This window comes from Alligator mississippiensis, chromosome 14 (genome assembly GCF_030867095.1).
Source record: "Alligator mississippiensis isolate rAllMis1 chromosome 14, rAllMis1, whole genome shotgun sequence".
Classification (NCBI taxonomy): Eukaryota; Metazoa; Chordata; order Crocodylia; family Alligatoridae; genus Alligator; species Alligator mississippiensis.
Genome location: NC_081837.1, coordinates 44,985,694 through 45,013,677, shown reverse-complemented (window position 1 = coordinate 45,013,677; position 27,984 = coordinate 44,985,694). Strand labels below are relative to the sequence as shown.

Here is a 27,984-nt window from a genome sequence, read left to right as displayed (position 1 = left end):
GCCCTCCCCAGCCAGGGACATAAAAGTTGACCAGCTCAGAGATAACAGCATCATGCAAGGATCCTGAGACCTAAGGCCTCTTTGTGGAGATAAGATCTCATCAAGGTGGGGACACTGGCTCCCAGGGGGGTAAATGTCTGTGAAACTGATAGCGGGTGGGGGATGCTACACAAAGAGAAACCTGGGGTCTTATCTAATTGAACTGAAAGGAGAGAAATAGCAGCCTGAATGAGAGTAATTAAGACCACAATTGAAAGAGACATTTAATATTAACTGCCAAGTTAAGCTTTTTCTCGGCACTGGCTCTCTCCCCCTTCTGATGCTTTCTTCAGCAGATTATTTTCTGAGCAGTCACAGGGGTGGTTACAGTAGAATAACTCTGAACAATGCCATGTCTTTGCCATCTGATGAGACAGACCAGCAGGTTTCCCTTGGGAGACTGGCTCATGGATGTGGCAGAAGGCAGGGCGAGTGTGGCACCTTACAGGCAACTACCTAACTGAGGATGCCTCTGCACTGAGGGATGTAGGAAAAAGAGGTCCCAGAAGTTCACAACCTGCTTTTCTAGAGCTCTCAGGTCAGGAAAGGCTGGGGTGGGTCTCTCACAAGAACACCTGTGCCCAGATCTCCAGTAGTGCCGGCATTTGGTCTCATGTGTCACCTCTCTTCCCTGGCAAGGGCTGGGTCTTCATCATCAATGTGCAGCCCAGGCTCGTAGACCTACTCCAGGCCTCAGTGGCAAGGAAAGTTAAAGCTGGCGCTTCTGCGGAGAATTGCTATGAGTTTCACTCATATTTGCAGAGGCTGCAGACCGCCCTTTGTGGACGGGCTGGATTTTGCAGTGGTGTCTCAGTCGTAGGAGGGTTTGGCAGTGCACGGACTCGGATTTGATTAGTGACCAGTGCAACTCCTGCCAGTTGTAAGAACAGCAAGGCTGCTGATGGTTACATTTAAGTACAATGTGCTGCTCAATATCCTGTAATAACATCCTGTTTCCATTACAAGTAAAATTCCAAATGGGATTAAAATTAAATCTGTCTTTCGGAGGAGACATAAAACTGAGGAGTGACCATTTGTCCCTTTACTGGTCCCACAGTGCTGTTCACTAGAAGCAGGAACTGCTGAACTGGTGTCCTTGCCAAATATCAACCCAGGAAGTTACCTTTTTGCCAGCTATTATTCCCCCGCAGCTTCATTATTAGCTGGGATCCGTGCTTTCCATCCTAGCCCCCCGTGCTGTCCCTGGAGCTGGCTGAACTCCACCTCAGACATGCCTGCATTCCTGTGGGGCAGAGATAGGTTCCCATTACAATAATGAACATCACACCGTAGCTTTTATCTGGTGCCTTTCATCTGCACGGCTCAAAAAAGGCCAGCACAATTACTCCCATTTTCCAGATGGGGAAGCTGAGGCTCAGGGAGGTGAAGTGACATGCCCGTGGTCACTCAGCAGGCCAGTTGCAGAGAGCTGGGACTGGAGCCCAAGGCTCCTGGCTGACACCTCTGTGGTTTCCACACAGTGTGCCTCAAGCTTTGCTTCTGCTGCAATGTCGGGTGCAGCGATGCCTTGCCATCATCACGGCGTATTCTCTTTTCAGCTACTGCACGTTTTATCTCCCGCGCAAAATGCAATGCTGAGGACTAGGTTGGCAGCTCCCCGGCTTTGTAACCCTCGCTCATACAGAAGTATAAAAGATCCCCCTTCCACACACAGCTCTTGGATATCAGTGCGGTGTGCATTTAGAAATGGGTGAAAGGGTTGTTATCATTTCTGGCCCTGCTCTATGCGGTGCGCCTGGTACTGGTTTCTCTTGCAGCTCATTAAGTGCCTGGGGTGATGCGGAGCGTGCGGCAAGCACACCTGCTGCAGGGATGGGCAGAGGGGCTGCCTTCTGTGTGCGTGGGCTCTGACCTCTTTGGGAAACTGGTCCATTTTTCATCTGCTGTGTTGCAGATTTTCTGCATTCCTCCCCGTGCTACTCTGCCAGCTCCATCCCATTTCTCTCCCTTTCATTTAAATCAGAACCTCAGGCACTGAGCAGCTAACTCACCAACCTAGTAGCCTATTTAATCCTGCTAGAAGGACTCCAGGTTGCAGAAAGGCAAGGGACATGCATGAGAAAAAGTGTTAATGGCTACTTGATGCTTCATCACTGGCACAGAGCTGCTCCTGGATGCAGGATGTTCTGTTTTCCTGAGAGTGAAAAGCCAAAAGGCTCTCTTCAAAACGAGGTGAGGAGTTCAGCCACGCAAGAGGCTAAACATTCAGCCCACAGCCCCGCTCTGTTGTTTTTCTGCCTTGCTTTATCACAACAAAAGCTTTGGGCTCCTCAGTGCTCGGCGAGGCGCTCTGTAGGAATGCCAGGGATCTGCATGGCATGGGACCGACCCCTCGCGGGCAGCAAGGCCACAGGCTTTGTGAGCAAACCAGATCCCAAAACGTCCTTGGATTTCAGGAGAGGGGCAGCGCTCACAGGGGCCACGCAGAAAACCGCTTCAGTTGGGTGGGGACAGAAATCATCACTAATTTCCAGAACACAGGAAAAACTTCTCTGTCCAGGATAAATAGGAAGCGCCGTGCAAAGCAGGGCAGAAGCAAGGAGCAGCGTCCACACAGGACAACCGCCACCTTGCCTTCTGCTTCTTGCACCCTGCCTCCTTCCTCAGCATCCAGCCATGTGAGCTGCAGCTCACCACAGCTTGTGCAACGTGTCTACTCTGGCCAGTCTCTAAGGTCCATTTCGGGTTCGCGTGGCTAGACGCGTCTCCCATTCTTGAGAAACAGACCCACTAAGGGCCGCACGTCCCCACGTGTCCCTGCAGCGGCGGGCGCGAGGCGCACGCCTCCGCCTCCCGCTGCGCCCAGCGCGGCCATCACAGAGGTCATCCTGCTGCTCGGTCCCCTGTTGATACGGACCCGACGCCTCGGCGGGAAACCAGAGGGCATAAAAGTGTGCGGTTGTGCATCCATAGAGCACAGAGGGCAACCGGACGGTCCCCTTTGCTGGCCACCCTACTTGAGCGCCCGGCTCCTTCTCCTCTACCTCGCGTTTCATTGCACCCTGTGTCCCATGTCAGCGCCCATGTCACAGGGGCCTGCTTCTCCCTCATGCCCGTGACCTCCTGCGTGCTGCGGCCTCGCTCCGGAGCAGGGGGACACCCGGCGCCGGCCCCGGCCCGCTCGCAACGCGCCCGGCTCCCGCTCCGCCCCGGCGGCTGCGGAAGGAGGGGAGGGGAGCGCGGGGCGGGCTCGGGGAGGCGCGCCCGGCTGCGCCCCAGCTCCTCCCCCGGCCCGCGCCGATATCTAGGGGCCGAGCGGGGGCGGCGCGAGTCGGGCCGGCTGCAGGCGCGCAGGTAGCGGGGCGGCGGCACGTGGCGGGGTGCGGGGCGGTGCGGGGCGGCCACCCACCCGCGGCCGGGCTGCGGGGCGGCCTTCCCACGTGGCAGGGTGCTGAAGCGGGGCACGTGCGCGCTGCTCGGGCCCGCTCCTCCATCCATCCATCCGTCCCCCCCCGAGCCCGCCTCCTGCCCCGCAGCCCAGGAGCGGGCGGGCGGGCGGGCCAGCGGTGAGCGCGGCCCTCCCCTCCCCTCCCCTCCCCTCCCCGCGCGTGGGGGTGTGTGTGGCAAGGGCCGGGCACGTGGCCGGTCCGGCGGCGCGGGAGCAAGCCTCCTGCCCCGGGCTGCACCCGCGTGTGCGTGTCGTGCACTGTGGCGGAGCCGCGCGCGGGTCGTGCCCAGCCCGCGGGTCGGTCGCGGCCCCCGCCCCCGCCCCGCGTGCGGCTGGTCTCGGAGGTGGCGGAGACGTGCGTGGAAACGTCCGCGGGTGTCCCGTTCTCTCCAGAGCAGCATGCGTGGCCTACTCCGGGTAACACAAGTTGGCTGAAAGTAGCCGATCCTGGCCTGAGGGCTTGCCTCCTCGAGGCAAAAGGCCGGCAGAAACCTGAGCGGGCCGGGCCCGGCGAGGCCTTTCGGAGAGAGGACGGACACAATTTAGTGTCTCCCTTGAGGGCAAAAAGAGCCTGCTGCTGTCCCCAGCGCTGACACTGCAGGGATTGCGCGAGCGGGCAGCGCTGCCCCGTGCACGGCCCAGCAGGACTTCGTCCGGCTCTTGGTTAAGCGGCGCAATGCCGTGTAAACCCACGCTGGTGCTTGTGGGGTGTTCCCGCTCCCCCAGGCCCGAACCCATTGTCCTGCCGCTGCGGGGAGAGAGAGTCTCACGTTCTCCGAGCAGCGCGTGCAGTCACCACGTTGGAAATCGGGCTGCTGTGATTCAGGGCCTGAACCCAACCCGCTACGTGGTTTAGTCCCAGCACCTGCCACAGGAGGTCCGATGCACTTGCCTTACAATGACTTTGTGTTCAGCTGGTGTGTCTTAACTGTCTGAAATGGGCTTACGCGCTGCTTTAGAGCTATTTTTAAGTGCGGTTACTTTCCGTTTGCTGAGTTACACTGGTCTTTCTTCCACGTGTGCTTTGCGCAGTCTGAGTGCAGGGGCTGCTGGCGGGGCTCTGTGGGCTGTGGTCGGCCAGACGGGTACAACATCCCGCTTGGCTGTAGGCTGTGAAAGGACAGGACCGCGGCTGGCGTGCCGGTTGCGTGGAAATGGGCCGAATCCCCGCGGCAGCCAAACTTGTGCGAGCAGACGCCTCGTTTCTCCGCTTTTCCAGGTGTTTCACAGTCAACTTGTGCTTGAACTGTTGCTTGCAGTAATCCTAATGCATAACCCCTTCAGCACGTGGCGTGCACAGATAGATCACAAGGAGATTGTGCCAGCCCCCGACATTACATATAAGACAAGACAGAGCACGTGTGCAAATGGGAGCAAACAAAGAAATGGTGTCCTTGTTCTCAGTGCTGTATTATGAGATTTGTATAGCTAGTTCTTCCCTAGAGGCAGCAAATAATTGCAGGGTGAGGCTCAGTTGCTGTTCACACGCTGTTTATAAGGCTTTGGGTCTTTGATAGTTAATCTCCTGATGCTCATTCTACCTGATTACCGAGGACACTGAGCTGCTATAGAAAAACACTGTTTTGGATGGTTGCACCAAAATGAGACACCTGAAATCTCCCTGAGCAAGCCACAAATTTGACTTTTATGGCTGCCTTTCTTCATCTTGAACGTTCCTGATTTTAAATTCACATGTCACTAATTGGAGCTAAGTTACGCTTCTAGTTGTTTAATGCACCAGTGAAATAAGGCAGTTCAGAGACAGCCTGCGCTGTTCTTGGCTGCCTGCGCGCCTCATTATCTTAAGGCATACGGGCTTTGAGTCTGCCTGCTGCGTCTGGGTACAGCTGGGGAGTGGGTGCACAGTGAGAAGAGGATCTGCCGGAGCCGCTCTGAGTTAGATCTTTGACAGCATAAAAGTGGAGGCTTCCACTTTCTTTTTGGGGTTTTGTTTCCTCTTCTCAAAGCCCAAGTAATTTGGGGAAACTGGCTTGTGGTGGTGGTGGTTTTAAATTTAGCTGACCGCCTGCTTGGGCTGCTGCACTGTAAGCTTCCCTGAGCTGTCTTGGGTGTGCCTCCACCTACCCCAGCTCCTCCTCGGGATTGAGAGCACCAGGCGTGTCAGGCCCTAGAGGCCTTCCTGCGGGCTAACAATATTTTTAGGAAAAACTTTCTCACTAGGAGGGTAGTAAAGTACCGGAACAGGTTACCCAGAGAGGTGATGGACTCGGCATCTTTGGAGGTGTTTAAGACCTGGCTGGACAAAGCCTTGTCTGGGATGCTGTAGTTGAGGCTGGTCCTGCTTGGAGCAGGGGGATGGACTAGGTGTGACCCCCTGCGGTCCCTTCCTACCCGCATTTTCTATGATTCTATGAATTGTGCTGATTTTCCTGGCAGCTAAAGGGAAAAATACCCAGGAACATGTACTGAAAACTTAAACAGCTTAATTTTGCCTACTGTTCTCTGTATATTTGCAGCGTGGCACCTAGGTCGCTGCTGTGAGCTGAACTACACAGTGTGGTGCTGGCTTTATTCTTGCAGTTGAAGCTTTATGTTGCGGCTGGCTTTCCCCTGCGGAACCAGGGGATAACAGGGACTTTGAACAGTGCATGTTAGTCTCTTCCCACCGTTCAGCGACTCATTTCTGAACAGCACTGTTTTAGAAGTTGCTGTAGCATAATTATCTCACAGGCAGAGGCGGCGTGTGCGCGGCAGCATCTTAGACTTGCAGAACAGTTGTAGTCCCAAGTCCAGGCCAGGCCCTGATAGCATCCAGAGTGTCTTGTTAGGTTGAATGTTTCAGTCCAAGGTGAGAGGCTGTAAAGCCGCCATCATGAGTCTAAGACAAACCAGCGCTTGCATTTTTGACTCGAGTGTGTGGCTGGCTTTCCAGATTCTGGACTGAGCGTCTTGCAAGTTCCTGGAATGTGTGGGGCAGCAGCAGGCTGTACTGATGATGTAAAAGGAGCGTCACTTTTACTCATTCTGATAACGTCTTCTCCCTCCTGCGTGCCAGAGAGAGAGAGAGATCTGTCATGCCTGGAGGTTTCTACAGAGCACAGAGATGATTCACCCAGTCGAGGCAGGAGGCTGTGTGGGAGGGAGCACACAGCAGCCTTGTATAACAGTTTGGGATGGAAACTTGAAGATCCTAGATGCATTCTGGCCCTTTTAAGAGCCTGCGGCCAGATGCTCGGCGTTCCTGCGCTGCTGCGTTTTGCCCAACTGCTTCTGAGCCGGAGGGAAGCATGGGTTGTATTTTAAGGCTTTCTCCAAGGGTTTTGTTGGAGAGGCTAAATTAAACCAAATGTGGGCGAAAACCCGAGGCCATGTCGTGGTTGTAGCTTGCACATCACAGGCAGGTGCTGGTATTTTAACCGCTGTGCCTTGCAGACCTGCCCAGCGCGGGGTTGGGTAACGGGGTGGATACAGCACTGTTTTTCCACTGCAGCTCGTGGAGCTCCCCCACCCAGATCCTTCTGCGGAGGAAGGGCCCCATGCTCCGTAGCTCATTTGCGATCCTCGTGGAAAGGGTGTGGGATTTCGAACGTGCTGCTCTGTGCCGGACACTGCTGCCGTTCGAGCCTCCTGTGACCGCAGATGCAGAGGTGGTTGGCAGCAGGGAAAGGGTTGTGAGGTGACAGGTCAGCAGCGGGCCCTTGACCGTGTGTCGCCAAAGTCCGAGTTGCTGACTGGAAGGTCTGGGGAGCGAGGTCTCCATAGGCAAAGTTTGGTCTCCGGCCAGCGGGACTCTGCATTCAGATGGTAGCAAGCATCTCTACAAGCGCCTGGGATCAGCTTCCAAAGCTGTCGGTATCTGCCTCTTCAAAGACCCGAGTCCTCCTTCCTCGCTACGAACTCTGGGGCAGCTGAGCCCAGACCCCGCTGGTGGAAGCTCGGGTGCGTACAAATTGGGTGCAAAAGGTGTCTGACTTCTTCAGGCGCGGGGCTCTGGGGAGCTCGGCAGTGCAAATTCACCTGGGAGCGTTGGGGTCGGAGGGGAGAGCTTTGCATCCCCCACTTGGGACTGGCTGTAAAAGAGCTTTATTGAGCTCTTCTTAGTAGCTTCCTTCAAGCCTGTGCCACCTACTTGTTCCTGGTAAGGCTCATGGTTTAGGCATCCCTGGTGGCAATAAGTGGTCCCCCTCGGATGTCACCTTCATCAGCTTCCTTGTGGGGTCCTGTTGAACATGGCAGCTCCAGGGTGAGCTCGGGGACCCTGCCCTGCTCGTAGTGGCTCTAGCATTGCTGAGCGTTGTCACTGGTTGAAATCTTATGGGTAATTAATGCCTTCACTCCTGCTCGAGCACAGCTTACAGACCATCTGTCTAGCAGGAGCCTCCTGTCTCCGTGCCAGGTGGCCTCGCAGAGTCTGAGCTGATTTCTCCATGTTAGTTCCCGTGCCTGCACTGCCCTTTGCAGCTGCTAAGCCAGTGATCCCAACCTTCGTGGCGCAGCGGGCACCATTTTGCTGTGCTTTCCCTGCCCATCCACTTTTGATTCCTGTGGCCGCTAGCAGTGTCGGAGGGTCTCACGGGCATTGTGAGTTAGGAGTTGAGGGCTGGCCAACACGATGCTGCCTAGTCCTGCCTTGGCTAGTGACTGCTGGCTGCAGGGGAATTCAGGCTGCGGGAAGCATAAGGGCCTTAAAGAAAGTGAGTGTTTTTCCTCTGCACACTCTGATCTTCCTACCATCCTTGAATGAATTCTCCACACTCTCCCCTATACCAGGATTGCTGTTCAAGACCTTGGGCCTGCCACTTCCACTGCCTGGAGCGAGGAATGGATAGGCTGCTGGGTGCATGCTTTTGTAGGACCGGTGACCCAACATACGCAGCCTGTCCCGTGGGAGACAAAGGGTGCTTGCCAGCCAGGCATTCACTTGCAATCCTATTCATTCCTTAGACAATCACTTGCTCCGGACGTGACTGGAGTGTAATGAGGCTGGCTGGTGCGTGGCAGCCCTCGGGGAATATTGTGGTGAGGGCATGGTGGAGACTGCGCAGTGCCCCGACACGTAAGGAGGCCCTGATCTACGTGCCGATCTAACGGTGCTGCCTTGGCTGCGCTCGCTCATCACCACGGCCGATGGGCTGGTCTCGTGCCGCCGGCTCCGTCTTCCTCGGAGGAAGCGTCATGGCAGGCTGGGACCTGCAGCCTGCACCTCTGTGCTGAGGATGGAGGCAGCTGCTGCCTCTGTTTTATGAGGATGAGGTGCTGCCTTGTGGGCGTTTGCCTGTCTGCTACCGAAGGCTGGCAGGCAGGTAGGCAGCGACTCCCAGGAGCTGCTCCATTCCTGATGTGGCCTTAGCTTTGGGGGAGGTGGACCAGGCCATACCCGCTGGTGATTTTAGACTCGCTGCCTGGCGAGGCATCCCGAGGGGGTCTGCAGCACGATCGGGGACAGGTGCCTTGAAGCCCTCGGTCTGCTGGGTGCTGACCTCGCCTCACCCCCGCGAGCCAGCGCTGTAGCTGGGCAAGCCCTCAATTGGGCATTGTTCAGCTCCGAGTCCTTGCGAGCGCCGGAGAGTCACGTATCCCCTTGTGCAGCGAGGATAACGCTGCCTCCTCCCCACCGCGACCACGGGTAGATTTACACCCGGCCTAATTCTCTAACCAGCTTACATGCCGCCGAATGGGCCCCTCATTAGCTTGTAATGAGCTCTACTTGGACGCCTTCCTGTCCGGACAAAAGCGGAGTTTGATGCTGTAAAGCATTTCTCGCTAAACCGCTCCTAGCTGGAGGGAAAGCTCTGCTTTGCTCAATAACAAGATCAAAAGCCAGGCAGCACAATGGCTTCCTCTGGCTCCACGTGGCAGGGGCTGGATTTGCCCCCTGGGCCTGCCCGGCACTGCGTTGCCCCTCGCTGCGGGCAGTGTACCTAGAGCTGGACGGCGAGAAAGGGAGTCTGCTGCGCAACGTGACCTTGCGCTGCAGAGGCTCCAGGCCTGGATAGGACGTGGGGGCTGTTTTCCATCGGGGCCATAAAGCGGCTGCTGGGAGGGCATCTCACCTTCCCCTTGGTTTTATCTCTCGGATGTCGCTGGGTCGTAAAGGTCTGCTCAATATTGACCTTTTAATAGGCACCATTGCACAATCCCCCTCTCCCGAGCCTGTGGGTGCTGACTGCTGCCTCCCACAGCAGCCAGACCCAGCCTAGGCTTGGCGTTGGGAAAGCCCTGTTCCCCGGGGAGAGCTCCAGGCCTGGGAGTCTGCCTGGGGAGGGCACCTGGGGTGTCTTTGGGAGCCCTGCATGACCGCCCGTGGGGGCTGGCATGTGCTCTGGGATACCTTGTGCTGCTTTGGCTAAGGTAGGGCATGCACGCAGTTCCTGCCCTGTCTCTGGCTTGCCCTTCTGCTCAGCCTGGGGCAGACTGTGATCGGCTCCTACTCAAGGAGGGCAAGTGTGCTAAGAGGGGCAGGGCAAAGCCTACCCGTGTTGCGGGGTTTTAAGAGGAGGTGGGCTTATGGGTCCGGCCGATGCTGTATGCACCTGGCTCCACTTGCCATCCTGCCAGGAGAATGGAGCCCTTTGCAAATGGAAGTGCAATGCCTTCAGAAGTGCCAAGCTGGAGAGGCCTGCAGAAGAGGGAGGGGGTTGAACAGCGTTTGGAGCCGGGCGGTGCCAGCCTCCCGTTCTTGGAGGCAGGTGCGGGTGGCGCGAGGTGCTTCTGTGCTGCTGTGTCCAGCTGTAACCAGATGGCAGAGAACAGCAGGTGATGCCTGGATGACCAAACCTTTTGCTTTTGCACACAGGCCTCTTCCAAAAGCCTGCTGAGTCTTGTCACAGCCAGCTCCTGTTTTTCAGGAGCAATTTAACATTGCACTTTGCCTCTGGGGACAATGGCAGGGCTGGGAGCGGAGCGCTCCGCTGGGTTGCTCAGACTGCCGGGCTTCTGCTGACCCCCCTCCACGGGGTGCTGTGTACAAACACCACCTCCTTACAGCTCTGGTGGCACGAGGATATCAGACAAACTGCAGCAAAATAGAAGGCAGCGGCTGGAAAAGCAAAATATTTGCCAAATGCACAAGTCTGTAATCCATGGGAGGACGGACAAATGTAAACACCTTGGTGCGAGGCCTGATAAAAGCCTTGGCAGTTCAGTTCTCGGTCTCGGGCCACAGGCAGTGAGGATGCAGGATGGGGTGGCTCGCTGGAGTAGGAATAGCAGGCAGCCCTCGGGCCAGGGGCTGAAGGGTTTCCCTGTGGGTACCTCCCAAGTGTGGAAGGGCCTTAACACCCCACACAGGAGGCACGCGGGAATGCTCTGGGGTTAGGGTCAAATCTGACTGCTAGGGATGTGCTCTGTGATCTGGGGCAAGTCCCTTCACCTTTCTGGACCTCCCTGCCTCTCCCTCCTAGCCTTGACTCACCTGTTCAGCTCATCAGCTCTGGTTGTGGGTAAATATAGCACCCACAAGTGTGTAAGTAGTACTGGCTCAGGGGTTGCCCAGGAGTGGGCACGGTAGGAAACGTGGGTGTGTGGGTGGGGAGTGCCCGTGCTGGGAGCCTAGCAGAGAACTGCTTGCCGCGACACTTAGACCCTGCTGCGCTGCAAGCACGTGTCTCCCTTCGTCAGAGGGATCGAGCGCAGCTGCGCAGGGCTCCTGTGTGACTGCACGTGTGGGCTGCGCTCATTCTTGTTGCCTGCATCTCCTCTCCCCCGTGCTGGAAATGAGGGCTGGGGTTATTAGGTCTTAGAGGAACAACATGCTGCTGCTGAGTAGAGGAGGCAAAGGCTGCATGTTGCCTGCTCCCTGGGGCACACAGACAGCAGAGCTGGCGCACAGTGGCTTCCCAGAGTGCATCGCCTTTTGGGGAAAAAGGCTTGGGTTGTGCAGGGGAGGCTCTTTGCAAGGCAAGATGAGGAGGAGGAGGGCTTGCCAGGATGCCTTTTGCAGTTCTGTTCTGACAGCTGCTCAGGATGCTGGCGTGCCACGGGGAAGGGTTGCAGCAAAGCGTGGAGAGAGCCGAGCCGCTTGGAGCTCCGACTCCGATCAGACCTCGGGAAGATAAAAAGTCTTCCTGGTCCTCCGTGCAGGATGGCTGTCCCGGGCCTTCACAAGTGGGCATTGTGCAGAGATTTTTGTGGGAGGTTGGCTCCAAAAATATTTCCCTGCGTTTACAGGGTGTTTATAAAAGGAAGTCTCTGTCTTAGCTGTGGAATTCGGCCAGGCTGGGCTCTTTAAGGACACAGTCACTCGCTGCATTGTATAAGCAGATATCCTGGATATTCCTCCTAAAGCCTCCTAAGTTCGAGGAGGGGAACGGCAGCTGTCCGTGGCCCCTGGACGGTCCCCACTGGAGTTACCTGCCGGCTGGCCCCGTTGCCTGATCAAGACTTCTTGTCTGCCTGTTGTTTGCTTGCCAGGAAGGTGCAAGCAGACTCGCTTGATGCTGCTCGTTCCTGGGGATTTATCAAGAGGTTACAGCACAGCAGATGTGATGCTTGCAGTCTTCACTCGGTGTCAGCTTTAAATACGGCATCTACAGCTACTTTAGTGCCTAATAGAGTAAATTGTAGCTGGCTGCCTGGTAGTTGTGAATTGGAGATCTCAACACGTCTGACACGTAGCCCCTTTTCCAAAACTGGCGTCATAACTATTCCCCTGACTTCTTGGGAATTTCCATGCTGAACTAACTGGCTGCTTTTAAAGTGTGGTTTCTCTGCTTCGACCAAAAATTCTTCCATGAGAGGGCATAGAGCGTAAGGGAAAGCTGCACGGGTTGAGAGAAACTTTTTTTTAGAGATATCTTTCTTAATTGCCTTTAATGGCACACAGAGCTGCAGCTGGCTGGCGTGTGGAAAACAGCAGACCGCCCCTTTCTGCCCTTCAGTCTGGTTGATGCCCTCCCATCTAGTGAAACCTTCCCTCTGTTCAGGATTTTCCACCATTGAAATGTGGGGGATCAGAGGTGGGGAGCAAAGTGAGAAATGACCCCCCTGGACACGGTCTTACAGCTGCTGCCACGGGAGCTGGATCTGGGAAGGGGAAGGGGTGTCTGGGAAAGGAGAAAGTCATAGTGGGTTGTGCAAGTGATTGCATATGAATGGGGGAGTTCAGCAAACCTTATGCAAGTGCAGTACAACTCACAAAACAAGAATAGGTTGGAAACTTCCTTATGCAGTTTGTGCAATTCATGCACTTGGTGCTTTCGGTGGAGTCCCATCATATGGAGCTGCTAGCGGCACTGGAAGACTGGGCGGTTCACATCCACAGAGTTCATAGACATTAGGGGCTGGAAGGGACCTCACGAGATCATTGATCATCGAGTCAGGAAGTCTGCAGGGATCAGATAAGAAACATCCAAATGCCTTTTGAACGTGTCCAGAGTAGGTGCTTGCACCACCTCTGCGGGTAGGCTGTTCCAGACCCTGGACACTCAGACTGTAAAGACATTTTTCTGTATATCAAGTCTGAATCGGCCTTCTAGAAGTTTGTGGCCATTTGACCTAGTAATCCCTTGGGGAGTGCTGGTGAACAGCTGTTCTCCCAGATGCTGATGCACACCTGCTATATACTTACAGGCAGCCACCAAGTCCCCCCTGAGCCGTCTCTTTGCCAGGCTTTTGGTATCCAGTTAGATATCAAAAGTAGCGCGGTGTCCCTATGACTGTGTCCATTGGCAGATGTACCCTGCACACCCCTTGTCTGGCGCCCAGACTGCGAGTGTGTCCTGTCAGCCCTGAAGAGCACTTGGGCCGGCTGCACGGGTTTGTTGGACGAGGAGACCAGTTGGGAGGCCTTTCCCAAAGGCCTGTGGGCTTTAAGGCCCTCCTTTGTGCAACTTTGCCTCTATTGAACGAGGCTCAGTGGTAGTGGAAGTCACCCGATGTGAAGGTGGAATAAGCACTCCCTTTGGCTGGGCAGATCGGGGCAGCCACAGGGTTTGTTTAGCAGGACCCTTTTGTCCAGCCTACAGCTTGACTTGCTTCTGCTCACCATGGTCACAGGCTGCGCTGGTCAAGAGTCGGCATAAGTATCTATCCAGCAGCAATGAGTGGTGCCTGGATCAGGTGGACCAGTCTGAAAAGGCATCAATAAAACATTCTGCAGTATTTTGTTCCCCTTGCTGCTGGATGTCAGTGCAAGGCACAGGCACTTGTGTGAACTAGTCTGCGATGGCTTTTGCAAGAGTCTCCTTCAGTTTGGGTCCACATTAAGCTAGCAAAAGCTCTTGCCCATCAGGCATGGCAAACAGCAGGAGGCTGTCGGCTTTTCATGAGTTCTGCCAGGGTTGGCCGGGGCACCTCCCTGCTGGGGTGGATGATTCAAAGCCTTTAACCTGCAAGCAAGATGGGACAGAAAGTCAGTCTGCAGGGCAGTGCATTGCTGTGTAGACCTGCCCATGCTCGTGCTAGCCCAGAAGCAGTGCAGCCACATAGGTCAATTAGCCTGACTCCGCTATCAGCCTCAGCCAGAGTGAATACTGTGCTAAAGCAGCTGCCCTACTTCCAGTAACAGCTTGTCCGGGTATCTTGGCACAGCCCTGCCCTGAATTCTGCCCCTGGGTTTCTGGTGCTGTAGGCTGCACATCCTGCAGTGGGCCGATCTAAAGTTCAAACCAAACCAAATGTGATGGTTTAAAATTGAGACTGGGAAATGCTCAGCGTTGTGGTCTCCTGCTCCAGCGTGACACGAGTGCAGTTTGCATTGCATCGCGTCAGTGCTGGGGAGGCTGGGCTGGCTCAGGTTGCAGGAGCTGGTCGGGGTGAGGCTGCCAGTCTCAAGAGCTGGGAGATGGGGAGACATCAGGGCAGTCAGAGCTAGTGGGACATGCCCCGATGCGATGTCTGCAGGGACGTGGCCCTCCCTCTCACAGCGCTGAATGAATGCAGCAGCCTGCCGTAGCCATGCAGCCAAGCGGCCTCCCAAGTGTGGAGCAAAGCCTGTCCCTGCTACTCCAGGGCATTTCCTCAGGCTAAGTCTTATTTCCGGCACATCCCGCTGTCTCGGCAGCGTGTGCGTGTCTCTGCCGTGCTGCACCCCTCTGCCTCTAAAGGGCCTGTCTTGATGAGAGATGGTGGCAAGCACTGCAAGCATCTTGATTCCTGGGAAGAGGGCTGTGTCTAACTGGTCATTTCCTTTCCTTCCTCTGCTTGGCTTACAAAGCAAACTCTCTTCTGGGGCTGCAACCGGATGGGATTAACTCCTGCATCGCTTCTGCTGCGAGCTGGCCCTCTGGCTGCAGCCTTGCCCGGGGTTGTTGGCCCCAAAGCAGTTAGAAATCCTGAGAGGGCCCCAGAATAGCATGGAGCATTTAGAAAAGGTGGTGGGGGAAAGTCTCTGTGTGCCTTTCGGCTTGTGAACCTCCAGAGTGAGTCCACTTCACATTTTGAAGTTGTCCTTCCCGCAGCCAGAGGGCTGCCAGCCCTTTTGAATGAGAGGCGAGATCCCTTTGTAGCTGAGGGCACTCCGCTGTGGCCTGAGCCAGAAGTGAGGGGGAGTGTGAGCCTGGCAGTAAAGCTTTGGCGGTGCTGGGACCCCCGGGTGGTGGGGAATGGGGTGGGGTTGTGGAGTGTGCTGGGGGTACGTACGGCCAGAACCCAAGGGAGAGGTGTGGGAGGGCCCCAGTGCTCCCTGCAGCGCGGGGGGCTGCGTAGTGAGGCCGTGTCAGAGCATTTGCATCCAGGCACCTGCTGAAACTTCCCTTTGTTCCCCCTCGTGCTATGTTTAGCTGCCATTGGTGACCTTTTGCGGCTGCTTCGTACGCTGCCAGGCCCTGCGCAAGAGCTGCCAGGGCACCTGGCTCCTGTCTGTCTCCGAGGCAAGATCCAGTTTGTTTCGGGGTGAGTGTCTAAGACCTGCCTCTTCCTGGGGACTCATGAATGTGTGAGTGCTGCTGCGACCTGCTCTCCGGCTACATCTACGCGCGCTCCTCTTATCTGATATCAGCTACGTCCCCTCGCACGTAGCAGATGCGCAGAGCACAGGAAGTGCGGAGCCCGCCTGCACTTACACCAGCGCTGGAGCCGACTCACTTCCCAGTTGTGCCGCTGCATCCTACTTTTGCAGGGTGTGTGGGTGCAGGAAGGCTAAAAGGGGAAGTGGCATGGGGCCAGGGTGGAGCCTGAAAATAGCCTTCCCCGCAGAGCTGAGCGCGGCATGGCAGGGCCCTTGTGCGGCCTTGGGCTGCACAGCAAAGGCCTGTTGGTGCTTGGAAGCGTGGTGACCCGTGCTCTGGACTCTGCATGGCCACACGGGAGCATTTGCTGAATCGTCTCTAGGAAGAGCCACGGCAGTAAGTTTTCAAGCGTGGACCTTCGCCAGCTGAACAGCGTGTGCCACCCCGTGCTCCCTGCCACCTGCGGGGGGTCAGGCCAGTGCTGCCGAACAACCCTCTCCTAAATCTGGGTCTGATGTGCCGTCCGTTTTCAGCTGCGCCGGTGCTTTTGATTCACAACTGGCAAAGCTTGTGTGGTTCAGCCTGTGACTAGGAAATGGTGCATTGAGCGCCCATCTTGAGATGCCTTGCAGGATGCCTGCGTTTCTGGGGGGCCGAGCGCCTGCCCTCTGCAATCTGTTCTCCTCGCGGGGTCTCCGGCTGGGAATCTTACCAGTCAAGACACCCCAAAGCACTGGCCCTTGGCAAAGCCTGGCTCTTATCTGGGACAGTTGGGGTTCCTGGCCCTTGCTGAAATCGGGGAACTGCCCAACCCCATTCTGACCTCTTTTAGATACTCTTGGTGTTCATGTGAGTTTTTGTGTAGCTCTGATCCGCCCCTAGAAGGAGCGAGGGAGGCCATAATGGTCAAAGTTGCTGCCCTGTGGTATGGGCTCTAGGATAAAATGCTGCTGTTTGCTGACTACTAACACCCTGTCTTCTTTGCAGATCCTTGAACCCCAGCTACAGCAGCGCCGACTTCGCTCAAGATGGCACCAGCAGTCGGAGGGCCCCAGGGATACACCCCACCAGAGGGAGGATGGGGTTGGGCTGTGGTCGTCGGTGCCTTCATCTCCATCGGGTTCTCCTACGCCTTTCCCAAATCCATCACAGTGTTCTTCAAAGAGATCGAGGTCATCTTCAATGCATCAAGCAGCAAAGTCTCCTGGATTTCTTCCATCATGTTGGCTGTCATGTATGGAGGAGGTAAGCCAGCAGGCCTAGGCAGCAGTGCCAAGACCTTTACCTTGATGCCTGGGGAGGTAACTTCTTCCTGCATCTGACCTTACTGCACCTTACTGGGATGCTTCAGCCAAAACCTCCCCAGCGGAGAGCATGGCCTCCTGTCCGGGTGAGCTTTTGGGCAGCTGGCTAGTTTGGAGGAGTTTGGCATAAACCTGGCTTAATGCTTCAAATGTGTGAAAATGAGGTTAATCTGTCCTGCCTGTCCTGCAAAGCTGGAAGTAAAGTCTTTCCGGGGAATTATAACTTATATAATTCTGCACTTGTCCTTGTTACCGCGGCTGCTGACATCTTGTATCTGCCTCTAGCATGCTGGGCTGCTTGTAGATAAGTACTGCGGTGCAGGCAGGGAGCTATGCCTAGCGTTTCCTTAGACGAGGCGGCATGCCAGCTTGCAGAGCTGTTCTGGAAGCGTGCCAGCTCGCACCAGCTGTGGATGTAGCCCCCAAATCTGATGCAGGCACCTGGATTGCTCAGTCAGTTGCTGTTCCTCACACCCGGTGACTTGGCTTTGTTGGTTGTTCCATCGCTGCGTTGTGGCTTGTGACCTGGCCAGCACTAGCGGGGTGCCAGCACTGATTTTTAGCATGGGATACTTCACAGTGCTAGCCCAGGGCAGTGCCTTGTGCTCCCACTTAGAGGAGGAGGAGGATGGCAACACAGATCCAAAAGATGGGGAAATACATAAAAACTCTGGAGGAATCCCCTTGCCCCAAGCTTAGGAGCTGGTTTGGGGCCTTGTCCTCATCTCCCTCTCCACCACCTTTGCCTTGCTGGCTCTGACCACGTGGGGTAACATGGGGGATTCTTGCCCTCTTCCTGACCAGGCCCCGATTTTCTGCAGCCGCCTGCAAACACCACTGCAAACACCGGTGACACGGGGGACTAAAAGCTGCGGCCCCCGCGGCACTGCTGTGAGGTCCGGTGCAGAGCAGAGCAGAACACTGGTGGCTCTTGTGCGGCCACTGTCCACGGGCAAGCGGCTGGACTCTTGCTTGGCATTTGTGCATCTGAAGCAAGTGACGTCAGCTGGTGAGCGAGGCACGAGGCTTCCCCTTGCAGGGGAACAGCTCCAGCATTGTCCTCCCTCAGCTGGCGAGGCGGCCGGCACATTTCCCTGGCCCCCTGTCGTAACAAGCTTGGAAACCGTGACCGTGGGTCTTAATGAGACCGACTGAGCCATTTTGTCTCTCTTCCCCCCGTCCCCTCCCCAGTGAAAGTGGTTCCCTGCACTTCCCTTGGGAGCTGCTGTCCCAGTGCTTCTTAGCGGCTTACAGGGTCATGCTCAGGATGGAGCCAATATGTAGACACTTGCAGCTGGGACGAGCCTCACACTTGGAAGCAACTCACTGCCCCGGCTCTCCCTGAGAGTGCCCCCAGCACCATGGCTGGAATCCCAGCCACTCCCAGTGCTCAGAACTGGTTTGTCCATGTGCACATGACTGTGGGCTGAAACCTCGCGGGGAAAGGGCAGCGTGCAGGGCTGCCCCAGGGGCCCCACAGTGCTTACTGCCTCTCACTCTGCATAGCCCCGAGTCACAGTATTGCTGCCACTCCTTCCCCCAAATTACCGTGTTCGGTTCCTGGAACGAGATTAGTCATTTGGGCATCCCGAGGGTACTTTGCATTCACAGTCTGGTCTGGGAGTGTCCCTTCTAGGAAGCTGTGATGTGTGTGGTGCTGACACACATACAACTCCCTTCCCCCTCCCAAAGATGCAGTGTTTCCCTGCAGGTCTCTGCGGGGCTGCGCAGACCCAGCGGGACCTCTGCATGTCGGCCTGGCAGAGACTGGCCAGCACTCACAGGCACAGTCTGTTTCCTCCCAGACCCTGGATCCTGAAAAGCACATCTTTCCAGGAACTCTGTTTTCTTTAGCACAACGACAGCGTGTCTCCTGGCAGCAGGAGCCAGACCCATGCCGGGGCTTGCTTTGGCTTGCTGCAGAACAGATGCAGGACAAACAGCAGAGCAAGCCAGCCTATTTCTTCACACACACCGGGGAGTGAGGGCAGGGCGGCACCTTAGAGACCAACTGATTCAGGGAGGCGGGAGCTTTCATGGGCAGCTGCCTGGCCAACTTTATGCTGTGTCCTCTGGCCAGTGGAGTCACCAGGCCAGTGGAGTCCAGGCCAGGTCCTGCTTGGAAGGGCTTTGGCTCTTTGAGATGGTTTAGAGCTTGGGTCCAGCCTGGCGCGCACATCCTTCTGTGCACGTCCCTCTTTGCTGTGCTAAGAGGATGCTGTAAAGCCAAACGGAGCAGGTGGCTCCGTCCGCTCTCAGGCCTGGAAGTCCACCTGCTCTGTGTGGCTTTGTGGCTGTTCCCGAGAGGGGGTGCAGTGCCGTCCACAGAGCCTGTCTTGGGATACCAGGGAGCAAGCCAGTGGTCAAGGTACTGGTGCCAAGTGCCTGTGTGGTGGGTGGGGAGGTGACCCGCTCCGGGCTGAGATCAGAGGGAAGGGTCTGCTCTTGTGGAGCCTCTGCAGGGCCTGCCTCCGCCGCTGGTGGGCTGTCCTGGCAGAGGGTGCACACAGGTGCTGTGCCTATCCGCAGAGGCACCAGGTATGACGGGAGGGAGGAGATGGGCCAAGCGCTAGGATTTGGGAATGCCCTGTTCCTAGCAGTCCCTCTTCAAACATTTTCCGGACTCTGTTTAAACTGGGTGAGAAGGTCAAGTAGCAGTTGAGTACCTGTGAATAACATGTTGACGACCTTGCTGCCTGTTAATGGTGAAGCTGGATTTGTTAATATTCAATGGATGTTCATTCAGTGTATTTAAAGACCTGCTCGTGTCTGTCAAGCATGCACTTCTGTACTTAATGGCTGTTTACTTTGGATTATGGTTTCTGGTAATGAAGTGCGTAAGCTCTGGCCCGCAGAGCGAGCTGCCTTCCCGAGCACCGGGAGAAATGCAAATAACCAAATGCCGCTTGCACGTGCAGCCATTTGGAGCTACTTGTTTCTGCTACTGCCTGGCTGGGAATCCCACACCACCCTGCTGGCCTGCCTGAGCCTGCCCACCTGCCCGTATGCTTCACCATGTGTCTGGTCGCATCCTCTCGCGGGCAAGCGCTTCAGGGCAGAGACCATCACAGACGGCATGCTTGTCAGGCCTGGCACTGTGTGGCTGCAGCATGGCTGGGCCATGAGGTACCATCATGTTGCAGTGACTGGTTCACCCCAAATCCCATCTGGGATGGCCACAGACTAGACAGCCCTCATTTCAGGTTGGGAAAACTGCAGTCGGACTGCCTGGGTGGAAAGAGCCCCGCACCTCAGATCACCCCTGGGCAATGCAAACACGGGGCTCTGTGCTGGGCCTCTGTGTTCCCAGGTCTTTCCAGGAGTCATTACTCAGGAAGCTCATGCTACTGTTTCTCTCTGGGAATCACTGGGCCAGGGAGGCTTCGTCTTGGCCCCCCAAACAGGAGACGCACGTGGCTGAATTCAGGGAGTCTCTGAGGGGTCGATGTCCCAAGAGATGCTCACAAAACACCTGCCACCAACGAGGAGTCTGCGGGCCAATTTTGGGGGCTGGGGGAGTCCAGCTGGCCCGATAAGGGGGCTCAGATGCCGCTTGGGCAAAGACTTCTTTTTAAAGAGCAGCTGATTCCTGGAAGGTGCTTTGTTCAGGGGCCGTCTCACTTTCCATCCCCCTCTTCTCATGGTGCGTGGCAGCAGGGTCTGCACGTGACTGTTGTGTTTGAAGTGGCAGCTCAGGGAAGGAACAAACAGCAGAAGCAGGCGCTAACAAGAAACAGACCCTCGCTCCACGCTGGCTCGGGTGGGGGCAGGCAGGCAAGGGAGCCCGGACCGGGCACATGGGGAGCTGACTTGGCTACAACAGCAGATGGGGAGGCAGTGCAATGACAACTCGGGCTCAGGCTCCTGACAACCCCAGGGGCTCAAACGCCCCCATACTGCAAAGGTAGCAGCACACGGGCTCTCCTAGGGGTGTCAGGACAATGTCTTGGGGCCTTTGCAGACTCCACCTGAGCCCCAGCCTGAGCCTTGCCCTTCTGATGGAGCTGGCAGCACGTGCATTATTCAAACATCTGCATGTCCTTGCATCTCCTCGGCAGGACAAGAGAAGCTGCCGCTCTCTCCCTGCCTGCACCTGGTTTTCACAGACTCCTGAGTGAAGTCTGCTTTCTCCAGCACTTCCCCCTGCTCTCGTGCAGGCGAGCCAGGCTGAGGCTAACTATGCTTTCTGATGCCCTCTAGGTCCCATCAGCAGCATCCTGGTGAACAAGTACGGCAGTCGGCCCATCATGATTGCCGGGGGGTGCCTGTCGGGCTGCGGCTTGATTGCCGCGTCCTTCTGTAACACGGTGGAGGAGCTGTATTTCTGCGTGGGGGTTGTTGGAGGTGAGTGGCCCTTTTACTCCCCGTTCAGGGTCACAGTACAAATGACCCTTAAGCTTTCTCAATAACTATTCTCCAACCATTTGGGTTGGTCTAATAAAAGATATCAAATTCACCCAAGGAACCTTGTCTGCCTATATCCTTAGACCAACACGGCTACAACCTACACCCCAGTACAAATGAGACACCTAGATGCTTGGTGGGGGGAGGTTAAACCAGAATTTGCCATTTAAGGAAAGACTAATAGAGGTGGATAGTAATCCTCATTTGAGGTGCCCAGCCACAGCTCTTTATTTGCACATAATCTGCTGAGTAAAATGTGTCTGGAAGAATTAATGCTGTGATACTTAATAACCTGGCCCATATCTCTTGCTCAGCCTTTTCGGCACTGGTGGCCCTTCCCTTATCCCATTGATTTCTAGAAGGGCAGAGCTCTTCTGTCTGAATTCACCATATCCTTGCTTGTTTTTCAGGTCTTGGGCTGGCTTTCAACCTGAACCCAGCCTTGACCATGATCGGCAAGTACTTCTTTAAGAAGCGCCCGTTGGCTAATGGGCTCGCTATGGCAGGGAGCCCTGTGTTCTTGTCTACGTTGGCACCTGTGAACCAAATCTTCTTCGGTATCTTTGGCTGGAGGGGAAGCTTTTTAATTCTTGGCGGCCTTCTGCTGAACTGCTGCGTGGCCGGATCTCTGATGCGACCGATAGGCCCCAAACCCGATCAGGTGAAGAAAGAGGTCACTAAAGAAGCATTGCAGGAGGCCGGGAAAGCCGGTCTGAAAAAAGAGGAAGGATCTGGTGATGCCAGTGCAGACCTGATTGCGGGAAAGGCCAAGAAGGAGAAGCTCACAGTTTTCCAGACCATCAACAAGTTCCTGGACTTGTCCCTGTTCACCCACAGAGGGTTCTTGATCTACCTGTCGGGCAACGTTATCATGTTCTTTGGCCTGTTCACTCCCTTGGTCTTCCTCAGCAACTACGCCAAGAGCAAGCACATCGCGAACGAGTCGGCTGCCTTTCTGCTCTCCATTCTGGCCTTCGTAGACATGGTGGCCAGGCCTTCCATGGGCCTGGTGGCCAACACCAAGTGGATCAGGCCCAGGGTGCAGTACTTCTTTGCTATCTCCGTGATCTACAACGGCGTGTGCCACCTCCTGGCTCCCTTATCCACCTCCTACGCTGGGTTCTGCGTCTATGCGGGCTTCTTTGGATTTGCTTTCGGCTGGCTCAGCTCTGTCCTGTTTGAGACGCTGATGGACCTGGTGGGCACTCAGAGGTTCTCCAGTGCTGTCGGGCTGGTGACGATCGTGGAGTGCTGCCCCGTGCTCCTGGGACCCCCTCTCCTAGGTAGAGTATGGGCACGTCTCTTGGGGAAGGTGGGAGGGGGGTGTCCCGTGGAGTGCCGGCGGGAGGAGAGAGGGAGCGCTTCCGCAAGGAGGCTCACCCTGGTGAAGCCCAGGAGAGCCAGCCCTTCCAGCAGCCCTGAACAAGGGGGTGGCTGTCTTGCCAGGAGCCTATCACCTCCGTGGGGAGGCAGCCTTTTTGCACGAGGAGCAGATGAAGCCCTTCCTGCAGCACATCTCGGGGTGCTTCCCCCCTTCCCCTGCTGCAGAGCAGACTTGTTTTAAAGTCTTACCCGTGCGGGCGGGGGTAGAAGGGGGTGCCGGGCCAGTGGCTCCGGTGGATCCTCCAGCCTTGGAATTTCTTAGGAAACCTCTGTTCAGTTTTGGAAACACCTCCCCAGCGCCCTCAGCCTGTGGTGCTTGAAGACGAAACAACCCTGAGCAGCCTGTTGCTCAAGGTGTTAGTTTTTAAGATGGAAGCAGGGATCGATGACTGCTGTGAGCGTGCGCGTGCATGGCACCTGTGCCATTCGGCTTGCCTGCACTTGATTTAACCCTGGGGTTTTTATTGCACAGCCTTACCCAAGGTTTTCAGTTTAGGAGACTACATGAGTGTGCATGTTCCTGGGGAAAACCCTTAGAGCAAGGCTCAGGCATGGTAGTTCAGGGCAAGTCCTACCCTGTAATGGGTCAGGTCTGTTGTATGTCACTGTCTCCCCTCTGTCCATCAGGAAAACTCAATGACATGTATGGTGACTACAAATACACCTACTGGGCCTGTGGCATCATCCTGATCGTCTCTGGGATCTACCTCTTTGTGGGAATGGGAATCAACTATCAGCTGCTGGCGAAGGAGCAGAAGGCAGAGGATAAGCTGAAGAAGGAAGGGAAGGAGGAGGAGACCAACGTGGACGAGGTGGAGAAGCAGAAGGAGGCAAACAACGACGTGGCCACCCTGCCACAGAAGAGCGCGGAGGACGGGGTAAAGGAGGAGGAGAGCCACATGTGAGGGACCCGGGCTTTGGCGTTTTCCTCCTGGAGGGGTCGGAGGAAGCTGTCGCTCTGAAACGTTACCGGCAGGGCAGTTCCCCAGACACCGAGCCGTCGTGAGAAGTGTATAAACCAGGTGTTCATTTTTAGCACAGCTCTTTCCATCTGCGCTCTGCCGCGGTCAGAGCCGTGTGCGCAGTATCCTTGTGTTGCGGGGGTGGGGGGTGTTTTTATATGTTGGCTTTTTAACCGTTACATGAATGTACTAATATGTGCCTTAAAGTTTCCGCACCTATTTGACTTTGGAGAAAGCCTTAACTCCACTTTGTAAACCATGGTGTAGTTAGTTTTTTGTACTTTGTTTAGAGGGGGGTTTTAAAAAGCCATAAAAGAGGATACTGGATGAGATGAGGTTGACTGCCTTCACTGCCGTGTCTAAAATGAATACTGCTTCACATGCTTCTTACTGCCAGACTCCCCGTGGAGGTAGGGAGGTTTTTGTTGGGGTGGGGGGTGGGGAGGGGGGCATGGTCTTTAGAATAAATACGAGCAGATAAACACTTGGGTGCCTGAGGCCATCTGGCTGTCTCCTAGGCTGTGTCTAGCACCTTGTGAAAACACTGTAGTTACTGTAGGTTTTTTCCAGTCTCCCCTTCCTTGTAGTGAAATCTTTGTGGAAGACTCTGAAATGGCTGACCCAGAGGAGCGAGGCGCGCCCGCTCTTCTGTAACGCTCTGTTCTCTGCTCCTTGGGGTCTAGCCAGGTTTCTGTGCAGGCTTTCCTCCCACTCTCCCAAGCGGGGCCTGATAGCATGGGAAGCATTCGGAGTCTGGTCCGTGCCGCTTTTCTAGGCCAGAAACTTCCCAGCTGCGTCCTTGACACCTTGTCTGACGGTAACACTATGAGATGAAATGGGTACCGGCGCAGGAGAGCGAGCTGCAGAGCTGGGCCTGTGCCTACATCCTTCCGACAGCAATCCCAGCTGGCCCGGGCTGGAGCCGTGCGTCATGCGGACACGGAGTCTGGTTTGGAAGTCTCCAGCTGCTGTCTCACTTGAAATCGGGTGCCTGCCACTGGCAGCCAGACCTGCCTTCTCCCCCTGCCTGGCCCTGGCCCAGAGCTGCTGAAGGGGCCGGGGGGCTGTTTGAAAGTTGCCTGTAGACTAGTTCTTCCTGGGTAGCCTCTGGCCCTTTCCTTTGCACAGGATAGGGCTCCAGATAGGGTGCTTGCCCAGCTTGCGGGGGTCCTGCTCCTTGCAAAACTCTTACTCTCTTCAGCGAAAGCCAAACTGGCTCTTAGTGAGGGGACCTGGATTTCCCCTGATGTCTGGGGTGGGATATGTAGTAAAGTGCACTGGGGCTGACTGTTGTGCAGACTGAACGGGGCCAGGTACAGCACAGAGGCTCCCACGCTGTGGGCCAGGGACCAGCAGTGATTCAAGGCCATGGCACGTGGCCAGTAGATCATACTACCCCCAGCCCCATCTCTTTCCGTTAGCATTTTGATGCCAGGGGCACAGTGCTTTGTAGGCCCAAGCAGTGTGGGAGCCCCCAGGGTGCCGCGTTCTCCCGCAGCCCTGAGACTGCAGAGCTGGAGCAGCAGAACCGAGTCGGCTCGCTCTCGTGAGCTTAGACGAGGGCGATGCCTGCCTGGTGGCTCACGCTGAAGACGCGTAACTGGGGAGAGGAGGGAGACTTGTTTGTACGTATTTATTTTTTTAGCACGGGTCAATATCCCAGTGTACGGGCAGGGCTGCGCGAGCAGCCTGGGGCCGACCCATCGCCGGCTCTCAAGTGTCAGTGCATGTTGTTAGGAAATCCTGTAAGAGGCTGAGTGTGTGGTTTTTTTTCAAATAAACTTGTTTTTTATAATTCACCCACCACATGTTGAATTTTCTTCCTAGTCGATGATGGTCGATAGGATCCTTTTCCATAGCTGCCTCCCAGGGGTGCACCAGTGGATGTGCTTTTGTAGGGGGAAAGTCACAGGGGTTTCAAGCTGCAAACTCTTCAGGTTGGGCAGTCAGGTGGTGGTAGTGGTGCGGTGCCATGGACCGATTTACCATGAGCACGCGTCCTTGTCTTTGCAGGGAGACTGAGCTTAGCTGGCTCTGACAGTTGGCAAACTTCTTCCTCGCTCGCATTCCTCTTGGTTTGACCAAGTGCGTCCTCGGCCACCCGAATGCCATTCACCTTACCCTTTAAATGCTGACCAGCTCAGAGCACTGAAAGGCTGTCTCTGCTCTGTCTAGGAAATGCACCGCACTGGGAGGAACTGAAGTCGAGAGAAACTTTCAGAACCCAGCTTCTCAAAGCAAACATGCTGGTCTAAAACACCAAAAGAGTATTCTGTTCAAGTGCCGGCTGCTAGAGCGCCAGTGGGGGACAAACGTACACCTTCAGCTGCTGTGCCTTCCTTTTCATAATTGTCTCAACTGCAGAAGGAGGTTGGTGGCATGCAAGCCCAAGTGGATCCGGTTCACACATGGTGACTTGTAAATGGCTTTTCCTAAAGCCTAAATCTCTGATTTTTTTTAGGGAAAAGATGGCATCTCAAATTGTACACTAAATAGGTAGGCTCCCGATCTAACAAAATCATCTCCATAATCTACCCTGGGAAGCCCTCCAGAGCTTCCCCTCTGCATTGATGTAGAAGGCTTTACTTTGTCAACTTCCATGACAGAGACTTTAAGCTATATTTTTGCTGAGCAACAGAGCTTGCACAACTGAGGAGTCTAGGCAAATATTGCTAGTTTTTGTACAGCTCTAGGGTGAGTAGGAACGGAGCCGATTCCAGGTTTTTGCATACATGTCTATTTTCACTGCAAGTGACCTTTCCTTTCCGTTCCTGGGAGCCCATGACAGTATTACCCAATGCACTGTGAAGTCCTCGACTCTTGTTTTTTTGGCTGCTGACTTAGCGAGTTACGGGGGATTTTTATTTTTTAATTGCAGTCTACTCTAAATCTTACAAAAGGAACTGGTCAGGGTATTTTCATACTGTAGAGTAACTTTATGAAGCCAATAGAGTATTTTGTACAAACAGATTTTATTGTACTGTACTGAGCTGTGACATTGTAAAAACCAAGTTGTATTTTCATGAATTCCATGCGTCTGTTTTAGTCAATAGTGATGATTTCATGTCGCAATAAACTAACCACAAAGAACAGCAGGTGTGGTCCCTCTTCTTGGAGATGCAAAGAGAAAAGCCACTAGCTGCTGCTGCTACATGTTCTGGTATTCAGAGCGGCTGTCTCCACCTGGCAGGGGGCTGCTTCCTGGTGATTAGGAAGTATTAACGCTCTCCTGGGGCATCTCAGGCTGGGGAGGAGGTGCCAGGCTGTCTGGAGGTGCAGGATGGGAGGCTCTCCCAGGGCAGACAGGCCTTGTCCATGTGTCTTGGCCCAGACCTAGACAGACCCATGCAAAGGGGGAGTGGAGAGAGGGTTTCTTGGGCTCTTTCAGTCCCTGATGCTAGCAAGCCTCTCTGGGTAACCTGGACTAACACACGGAGCGCTGAATTGTCTGCTTCATTCCTCCCAACTCCCATCCTTCGGCGTGGCGCCTCGAGGAGTCGCGGCGTGGCCGGACTCTCGAACAAGGATGTGACTTTGTGTAACGTGCTTTCAGGAACGGGCACCTCGTCCGTGTTTTGTAACCTTGCACAGTGACCCAGGCCTGCCGATCCCAGTGGAGCCAGGCTTTTGCTTCCAAAAAGGCGGTGCCTGCTTCAGGGTTTGCCGCAAGATAAGGACGGGGGAATTAACCTGCTGTCCCTACTGCAAGGTCAGTGCTGCTTTCCCTCTGGCCCGTAGCCTGTGGCTTGACTTTCTCTTAAGTGGCAGAACGAGCAGGTGCCCGTTTCCCTCTAGGATGGGGCAGCAGGTGGCCATTGCCTGTTCTTTACCGGCGGTGAGGACAAAGCCCAGGATCCTTGCAGCCTAGGTGCAGAGGAGAGGCAATTCCTTTACCTGAAAGTTTGTACAGCAGGGTGCTGCCCTGCTGGGTGTGCCTTCTTCGACTTCCTTCATAGATAAGGCTGCTTCACCCCAGCCAGGGTTTCCACCCTGCCTGCCATCAGCTCCTTTCCCCAGGAATCAGATACCAAATGCCTGAGGGGACCTAACCAGCCATGGGGCCCATGCAGACCTGCAGTTCTGGTGCAGGCAATAGGGTGCTCAGGCTTGGCTGCTTGGAGGCATCAAATCCTCCTAATGAAAGTAGGGGCAGACGGGAGGCATGTACCCACCTGCATGTGTCATTCTCAGGGCTATTACCAGGTGACTCAGCCGTGGAGGATGCATCATCACAGGGCCCATAAAGGCAGCTGGCTGCCTTTCCCCCAGAAGCAGCGCGTGCACGCCCACTGGAGACGGCAGCCAGCTCGAAGGCTGACTTTGCCACCAGGAAGGAGAAAGCAGTCTTGCTGTAGGCTGCAGAGCTGGGCTGGAAGCCAGCTTCCCTCCCCAGACCTGAAAATGTGAAAGGAGCAGTGCTCCTCTTGTACACAGACCCCCTGTGAGCGAGGTTGTGTGCAGGTCCCTGGTTGAGTGCTATGAAGAAAGTTTGAGGTGCTAATGAAGAGCTGCATGCATAGCTCTGCCTGGGGCCAGGGCTGGACATCCAGCAGCCCTGTACCGGCACAGATAGTCTTTAATGCCAGCTCTCCTCCTGCTATCACTCAGCAGCCTTGGGGTTTGGACGAGATGCC

At 55.5% G+C, this 27,984-nt stretch overlaps 1 protein-coding gene and 1 long non-coding RNA gene across 4 annotated transcripts; one reads left to right on the top strand and one right to left on the bottom strand.

Moving 5' to 3' along the window:
• Positions 1–250: 250 nt before the first annotated feature.
• Positions 251–3,307, bottom strand: LOC132244864 (uncharacterized). Its single transcript, XR_009456709.1, has 2 exons — positions 3,045–3,307; positions 251–1,282 (listed from the first exon to the last, which is right to left on the bottom strand). It is a non-coding gene; the product is annotated as an uncharacterized LOC132244864 (long non-coding RNA).
• Positions 3,260–26,440, top strand: SLC16A1 (solute carrier family 16 member 1). Of its 3 annotated transcripts, XM_059717519.1 has the most exons (6): positions 3,260–3,354; positions 16,285–16,542; positions 20,802–20,945; positions 21,416–22,288; positions 23,016–23,266; positions 25,526–26,440. In XM_059717519.1, exons 2-6 carry the CDS (start codon positions 16,326–16,328, stop codon positions 25,550–25,552), a joined length of 1,512 nt encoding a protein of 503 aa, XP_059573502.1. In that variant the 5' UTR covers positions 3,260–3,354; positions 16,285–16,325; the 3' UTR covers positions 25,553–26,440. The 3 variants fall into 3 exon arrangements, with proteins under 3 accessions (XP_059573502.1, XP_019352503.2, XP_019352502.1); XM_019496958.2 differs by lacking the exons at positions 3,260–3,354; positions 25,526–26,440 and adding an exon at positions 15,134–15,241 and having other exon boundaries at positions 23,016–25,149; XM_019496957.2 differs by lacking the exons at positions 3,260–3,354; positions 25,526–26,440 and adding an exon at positions 15,585–15,693 and having other exon boundaries at positions 23,016–25,149.
• Positions 26,441–27,984: the final 1,544 nt, after the last annotated feature.

Excerpts from the sequence above, each read along its gene's own strand:
- SLC16A1 (XM_059717519.1), top strand. The coding sequence starts at position 16,326 with ATGGCACCAGCAGTCGGAGGGCCCCAGGGATACACCCCACCAGAGGGA. Across the intron at positions 20,946-21,415 it reads CTGCGTGGGGGTTGTTGGAG|GTCTTGGGCTGGCTTTCAAC; the intron begins GTGAGTGGCCCT and ends CTTGTTTTTCAG. Across the intron at positions 23,267-25,525 it reads AGAAGAGCGCGGAGGACGGG|GAAATGCACCGCACTGGGAG; the intron begins GTAAAGGAGGAG and ends TGCTCTGTCTAG.